This window comes from Galeopterus variegatus, unplaced genomic scaffold (assembly GCF_000696425.1).
Source record: "Galeopterus variegatus unplaced genomic scaffold, G_variegatus-3.0.2 Scaffold3749, whole genome shotgun sequence".
In the NCBI taxonomy this organism is placed as follows: domain Eukaryota; kingdom Metazoa; phylum Chordata; class Mammalia; order Dermoptera; family Cynocephalidae; genus Galeopterus; species Galeopterus variegatus.
Genome location: NW_007729860.1, coordinates 136,596 through 144,219, shown reverse-complemented (window position 1 = coordinate 144,219; position 7,624 = coordinate 136,596). Strand labels below are relative to the sequence as shown.

At 47.3% G+C, this 7,624-nt stretch overlaps 1 protein-coding gene across 1 annotated transcript in view; it reads right to left on the bottom strand.

The window, feature by feature from the left end:
• Positions 1-6,528, bottom strand: part of PIGT (phosphatidylinositol glycan anchor biosynthesis, class T) — a 9,504-nt gene extending 2,976 nt beyond the window's left edge. The window contains exons 1-9 of the mRNA XM_008585891.1: positions 6,260-6,528; positions 5,917-6,094; positions 3,532-3,659; positions 3,142-3,242; positions 2,888-2,974; positions 2,253-2,340; positions 2,033-2,130; positions 1,743-1,908; positions 823-1,023 (exon numbers count right to left, since the gene is read on the bottom strand). Coding sequence (XP_008584113.1) covers positions 823-1,023; positions 1,743-1,908; positions 2,033-2,130; positions 2,253-2,340; positions 2,888-2,974; positions 3,142-3,242; positions 3,532-3,659; positions 5,917-6,094; positions 6,260-6,500 — 1,288 coding nt within the window. The 5' untranslated portion in view covers positions 6,501-6,528. The remainder of the gene's footprint in view (positions 1-822; positions 1,024-1,742; positions 1,909-2,032; positions 2,131-2,252; positions 2,341-2,887; positions 2,975-3,141; positions 3,243-3,531; positions 3,660-5,916; positions 6,095-6,259) is intronic.
• Positions 6,529-7,624: the final 1,096 nt, after the last annotated feature.

Below are 7,624 nucleotides of genomic sequence, written 5' to 3'. Positions count from 1 at the left end.
CTGGTCATCTTAAAAAAAAAAAAAAAAAAAGAAAAAAAGAAAAAAAAAAAAATACAAATCGGTATGGCCGGTTAGCTGACTGGCTGAGCGTGGTGCTGAAAATACCAAGTCAAGGGTTAACATCCCCTTACTGGTCATCTTAAAAAAAAAAAAAAAAAAAGAAAAAAAGAAAAAAAAAAAAATACAAATAGGTATGGCCGGTTAGCTCACTGGCTGAGCGTGGTGCTGAAAATACCAAGTCAAGGGTTAACATCCCCTTACTGGTCATCTTAAAAAAAAAAAAAAAAAAAAAAAAGAAAGAAAAAGAAATAAATCTTAAAAACTATATACTTTAAAAAACAAAAACAAGAATTAAAAAAAGAAATAAAAAGCAAAAAAGACCCCCCAAAATAAAAAAATAAACTATATACTTTTACCCCTACCAAGGAAGCAAAGAGCCATCTACCCCAGCTCTACTACCTTCTTAGCTTCCAAAACCCTGTTTCTTGTGTCAGCTCTTTCGCTACCTTAAAGAGTCAATGAATCATCATAAAATACAAGGTTCCACAAGGTTCCTGAGAAAGAAGAAGAAAGCAAGTGAAAGGGATAGGAAGCCACTGTCCTCAGTATTATACTTTGATTTTCTTTTGCGTTATAAATTATTCCTAAAACTGGAACAGTGAGGCTCTCTGTTCCATTTTTCACACTATTTCTAACTCTTTATGTTTGTGTTGTTTTTCAGAAGTACTTCTGGAATTACCCTAGCAAATGAGAGTTTGGGGAACCCAGGGAGAATGAGCCAGCATGGGCTGGAGGGGCCTGGTTTGGGACTTGGCTCCTCACTTGGTTTGTTTTCCTTGCCCTTGGAGGTGATGGTGAGGGTGTGCACATATAGCCGCAGGTACCAGGGCACGGTGTCCAGCAGCAGCACGGGGAAGGCCCGGTATGGGTGGGTATTGTACAGCAGCGTGCTCAGCTCCCCTTTCTGCAGCCCATAGCCACTCACGTACCGCTGGGTGTGTAGGAAGGGCACTGGTGGGGCTTCTGTGTAGAGGAAAGTCAACAGTTAATAGTTCCTAAAGGAAAGAGTCACTCCCCACCCCAACTCCCCAGCCCATGTTCAGAGTCCCAAGCCAATAAGTAGATGGGGAAAAGTCTTGCTATTAGGACTGAGAAACCTGGGCCCTGGAATCATTCGTGTCTTCTCCAGCCCAAGAGATGATGATAATAGCATTACTATTATTTACTAAGTGCTTTATGCACAGAACAACGTGCCTCTTTCCAACCCAAACCAGGTACTCTCAGGATATTCTGCCCTCTCCCTTGGTAACAACAAACACAATACTAATTCATTAACTGATACTTGCCTCAACTAGTAGACATTGCATTTCTTGAATGTAACACCCTCTGTCTTTTCACCACTCTATGCATGGCACATAGTACGAATTCAAAAACACTGGTTGACTAAATGCATGCATGAACAAACCCCATTGTTTACATTAATTCTCTCATCCAATCCACTAGGTATTACTGTCCCTGCTTTTCAGCTGTGGACACTAAGGCTCAGAGGGGTTAGGAACCTGCCCAAAGTCATAGAGCTTGGAAGAGGTTGATTCAGAACCAGGAACATGTGACTCCAGAGATCTGGGTCTAAACACATGCTATGATCCTTCAGTGAGAACATGGACTGTCAGTCCCCCACCAAGAGTAGAAATCTCTGTAACCTGTTGTGACCCTGGCAGTCTACTCACTCACACACTCACCATTCTCTGGGGGTCTCTTCCACTTGAGCTGGAGGTTGAGGTTGCGGGAGTTGTTTATCATGGCTGTGTCAAGCAAATCATAGACAGCGTAGGTCTTCTGGGTGCCCAGAATGATGTCCTGATATGTGGTGGTAGGGGGTGGGTTCACCTCCAATGTCTCATTGTCCTGGGGACACAAGGGCAGGGCTGAGAAGCAAGCAGAGGGGTAGGCTGGCCTTGGGGAAACAGGGTGTGTGTGTGTGTGTGTGTCTGTGTGTGTGTGTGTGTGTGTGTGTGTGTGACCTTGGTACCTGGTTGTAGTTGGTGATGTCCACATAGACTTGGCTCTCTGAAGCCAGGGGGCAGGGCTCTGTGAGGGTTCGGGAGAACATCCGGAAGAGGGACCAGTCTGAGGAGCAGAAAGCAGGGTTGAGCAGAGAGCAGGGTTGAGCAGGTGCCAGGGTTAGGCCTGGTCCACACAGATCGGAGAGTTGGGTGGGAGGGTAGAGATGAGTTGCCGAGGTAGCTTACCTTTCTTCCCTTGCCCTGTGATGAATGCGTCAAATACAACAGAAAGGGTCTGCCTCAGCTCCCAGGAGATGCTGGTACAGTGGGCATTCTACCACAAGGGCCAGAAGTCAGCAGTGAGGGGGCATCCCCAGCACACAGCCTGAAGGACTCCTACCTGGACTCAATCCCTCATCTATGTATCATCATAACCATTGATTTGCTACCACTCACTACTGAGCACTTGGCCCTATGCCAGACCTTGTGCTGACAGCTTTACATGCATCAGTTTGATGAACCATCATAACCACCTTAGGAGCTGATTCTACTATTATTCTCATATGATATATGAGGAAACCAGGTGCAGGGAAATTAAATGATTCACTCAAGGTCATGCCAGCTGGCCAGCAACTGAGCTAGCAGTTCCACCCACAGAGCTGTTGTTCTTAACCACTATGTTCCAAGACAAAAATTTATTGAGCACTTGCCAGGCAACTACACTCAGCTTCCTTGATGCACGGCCAATGCCCTGAAGAATCATCTTCCACATCTACCACTTAGTACTCACTCAGTCTGTGCCAGACAATGAGCTACGTGCTTCACCTGCATCTTCTCTCAGGGCCCCTGCATGGCACCCACTCCTAATCCCCATGACTTACTCTGCAAACAGGGCGGATATGCACTGCCTGGGAGTGGTAGCTGGTGTGGAACAAGCGATCTGCCTTCAGCAGCACAGAGAGACCTGCCTAGAGGAGGTGGGAAGAGATGAAAGGTCAGTGCCCTGCATGGAGCACCTGACATAGGGCACAGGTTCTCTGTAAATGTACCCTGGTTGCCAGGCTGTGAAGAAGCATCCGCCAACTATGTCCCCTCTCTGGTGCACCCACCCACTCTCAGACCACTCCAGCCTCACCTTGGAACTACAGGGCAAGAGCTTCTTCCATGGGGTGAGGTTCTCAGTGCAGACAACTTCCCGCGGCAGCACAGCATAGCGCAGGAAGTAGTGATCAGTGTCTAAGGAGACAGATGTCTGGACTCACACTCCAGAGATGGGGATGACCCCTTCTGCTCCCCACACCACTCTCTAGCACAACCGCCCTAACTGTCCCAGCTGGGGCTGGGACTCCCTCCTCCCCTTGGGAGAAGGCAATGCAGAGGCAGCACAGTCTCAGGAAGCCTTCTTTGGGGGCCTGTACACCCAGGGGACCTAGAATCTAGCCCAGGCTGAGGAAGGAGGAAAGGAGGCAAAGGTTTGGGCAGGAGGTAACAGAAAGAAGGAAAAGGGCCACAGGGACTATCTCACCATTGGCCAGCCCCAAGGGTTTGAAGGAGGCAGTGGGAGTGACCGTGTTGGTGGAGTCGATGAAGTTGAGAGAGGCACAGAAGATCCCTGAGAGGACGTTACTGAGCTCCTTCCAAGATTTATCCACACTGGATGGAGACACAAACCCACTTACTACCCTGGGGCCGCCTCTGCTCCCTCCCTCGAAGCCCACAGCTAGCTGCCAAACCCATGGTAGGAGGAAGCTATATTTTTAACCATTAGAAAGGCCAGTTGATGGAGTTGGAATGACATCACTGCACCCATTCAGCCCTTTCCTGGGTCTCACCCTACACAGGCCCTTCTTTGTCACTCTCCTCTGGACATCCCTGTATCCCCATGGATTTTTGCTCAGGTAAGTCTTCTTGCCTGGGAATGCCCTGCTCACTCCTCTCTGCCCACCTTCAAGGTCCAGCCCCAGTCCTGGTCCCCACCTCCAGGAAAACTTTCCTGCCTTCCTTGATCACAGCCTCCTCTGTGCTGCCATTCAGACTATCCAACCCCCTCCGTAGGACCTTCTGGGAGATGGCTAAGTGGTGGCAGCATCTTGTCCTAAGCACCTTTTCTCCCCAACTAGGCTGTGAACAACTTGAGGACAAGGACTAAGTCTGGGTCATCTATGTACTTCCCACAACACCATGGAAAGTACCCCATACCTTGGAGCTGAGATCAGCGCATTGATCCTTCCTGAATGTGCTCAGCTGGGCAAAGCAACACTCTCTACCTTGTGAATACCCTGGGCATGAAGGTAAGTCCTGGTTTTACCCTCAAGGCAGGAAGTATTATATTCAAAAAAGCAAACTGAACAAGGAAAAACATCCATACTAGTACCTCACAAAAACAGCAAATTAAACTATGTGTTCTTTTTTGAGAGAAAAATTAAGAGATTTGCTCTCTATATTAATAACAAAAAGCTTAAAACCTAATAATCCCTAGAATTCTTAACATTGGCTCCATATTATAGACAATTAGGGGCTAAAGGGAGGCAGTGACAGTAGAGCAGAAAGAAAAAAGGCAAGGGAGCCAGAGTTCAGGCAAGGGAAAAAGCCTTGGCATGTTTGGGGAGTCACTGCTTGCTCCTCATTTGATACCACCTTAGTGTTGTCCTGCAGTTTTGATAATCCTCTGTTCACAGCTTTTCAGTTGCTCCAATCTTTAAGCCTCAAATAAAGGTCGTAAACTCGAAGCTTGAAAGCTCTACCCAAAAGGGCCGACCCATGGCTCACTTGGGAGAGTGTGGTGCTGATAACACCAAGGCCATGGGTTCAGATCCCTATATAAGGATGGCCGGTTAGCTTACTTTGGAGAGCATGGTGCTGACAACACCAAGTCAAGGGTTAAGATCCCCTTACCGGTCATCTTTAAAAAAAAAATAATAAAATAAAAGAAAGAAAGAAAGCTCTACCATAACCATAACTGTGCTTCATTTGATGTGCACAACACTGACTCACATAGCACTTAAAACATTTTTAAGTTACTTGCTTATATTTAAACTTCTCAATTTCCACATTAAATTCCAAATTTCTGGTATTCTTGAAAAATGGGAGTCTGACCACATTAGGCCTCAATTCTCACATGGCAATAATCCATACAAGCTGAGTGGATTATCCATGCTGAGTGGCAGCTGTCCTCTAGATTGTCACACAAGCTCTCTAGTCTGTCACAGTCCCTACCACTCCCTATTACTGCCCTGAAATTTGTTATCATACTTTCACTATTGATTTCTTATAGTGGAATTAAGAGAAAAATTAGGTATAGTTCTCATTCCTGTACCTCTGTTTTTACATCTTTACTCATTGATGCTACCTGTGTGACCCACATAAACTTAAGTTTGCAACCATTGCATAGAAAGGTTCTACCCTAAATAGGATAGCCACAGAAGCCACTAGGAAATAGTTTTTTGTCGTCCAAGAGCAGTAACTAGATCTGTCCTTCTCCCAAACAAAACCAATTCCTTTAATACAGAGATCTAGCATACTGTAGGCCAATTCTAGCCCACAGATATGTTCTGTTTGGACTTCACAGTATTTATTTATTTTAAATATGAATGAATGCCTTTTAAAAAGTTATCCAGTTTGCCAGCTTTCTATTACTTTACATCTAAATAAGCGTCAATCATCTGTTATTCCCCTCTGTAGGGATATGCATGTGCTACTTCAGGTCTGGAAGTATAAGGAGAAGGAAGTTTATTCAGGAAAGTAAAGAATGCCACTCTGTGGCAATATTTCTTACTTCCATTGCCAGCTGTAACCCCGTAAAATCGCTGCCTCCTGGAAATGCTGACCCCAAGGTCAGTGGCCAGATGAAACACCTTCCCCTGCCACACTCCCTCCATGGCCTGCAGCAGGACCCAAGGTGGGCACTCACTCAGTGACAGTGTCTTGGAACCAGACCCAGAGCTCTGCACCCGATGGGGCCTGCAAGAAGGGTGGCCCCCAGTATCGGGTCCTCCAAAAGCCTTGCGTGAATGATAGATGCAGCTCCCGTAGAGAATACTTGGAGATCAGCTGCCCCAGGGCTTTGGGGAAGAGCCTGTAATGAGACACTGGGGAAGAGGAAACAGGTGAGTGATAATCCCCACCTCTTCGGGACCCACACCCAGGGTCCAGAATCTCATCAGGGTATCAGGCCCCGCCCCTAAGGCTTGCCTCCACCTCAACCCCGGCAGGTGCCACAGAAATTGTTCTCCGGTCAGATCTCGCCTTCTCACCTCCTTCTCTTTGCAGCTCCGAATCCCAACGCGTGCGGAACTGGAATGTGGCGGCTACGTCCCCGGAAGGCAGAGGGGTGATGACGAGCTCCTCCCGCAGGCTGTCGCGTGGGGGTTCCGCATGGCCCCAGCTGCCTGGCCCCAGGAGTACCAGCACCAGTACAGCGAGGTGCACAGCTGCCGCCATGCCTGTGGTTGCTTCCGCCTCCCGGCGGCGCCCGCCCCCACGAAAGGCCGGCATCCAATAGGAAGAGCGTGTGAAAAGTGAATTCCGGTGCCGCCCCGGAAGCCGGGGTGCGGTTACCGGAGGGACCGTCTGGACTCGCCGTGGCGATTCTCTTCAGGGCCGGTGGGTGTAAGGAGGAGCTAAGCGGATACGAAAGGGAGTACGGGTCTGGCAGGGCAGGGAGCTGGTTTGAGGGTTCACCCACTTCGAGGTGTTTCCACACACCAGAAAGTGTTTAATACAGATCGCCACCACTGCCACTTTACCGATTTGACAGTTGAGGCAACAGACTGAAAAAGGTCAATTACTTTTGCGAGCTCGCACAGCCTGGCTCGTGCCTCCTTAGCTTCTATGGAATCCATTTGCTCGGTCCTAAGTCTAGCCAGCTCCCCTCCTCTTGATGGGTACCTGAGCTCTTTTAAGTTTTTTGAATACGAACAAGGCTGTTGTCTGTGCAAGTTACTTTGTAGACGTATTTATCACCTCTCTTGGGCAAATATTTAGGAGTGGAATTGCTGGGTCCAAGAGTCGGTGTATGTTTAATTTTATAAGAAACTGTCAGACCTTTCTCCAAAATATATCATTTTATGCTTCCATCAACAATGCATGAGTACTCAGTTGCTCCACATCCTGGTCAACATTTGGTGTTTTACATTTTTTGGATTTTTTAGTTTTAGCTACTTAGGCTTGTATGTAGCAGTACCTCACTATGGTTTTTTGTTTTGTTTTTTTTTTTAAAGATGACCGGTAAGGGGATCTTAACCCTTGACTTGGTGTTGTCAGCACCACGTTCTCCCAAGTGAGTGAACCGGTCATCCCTATATAGGGATCCGAACCCGCGGTCTTGGTGTTATCAGCACTGCACTTTCCCGAGTGAGCCCTGGGCCGGCCCCTCACTCTGGTTTTAATTTGCATTTCCCTGGTAATTAATAATATTGAGCACCTGTTCACATGCTTATTAGCCATACATATATTTTCTTTTGTGAAAGGTCTGTTAAACTCTTTTGCAGCCCACCTCCTCCCCCCCAACTTTTTTTTAACTGGCTTATTTGCCCTTTTATTATTGAGTTGTAGGAGTTCCAATGTTAAATTGGTTTGGTTTTGATTTTTCCACCTACCCTATGGGGAACACATTCATG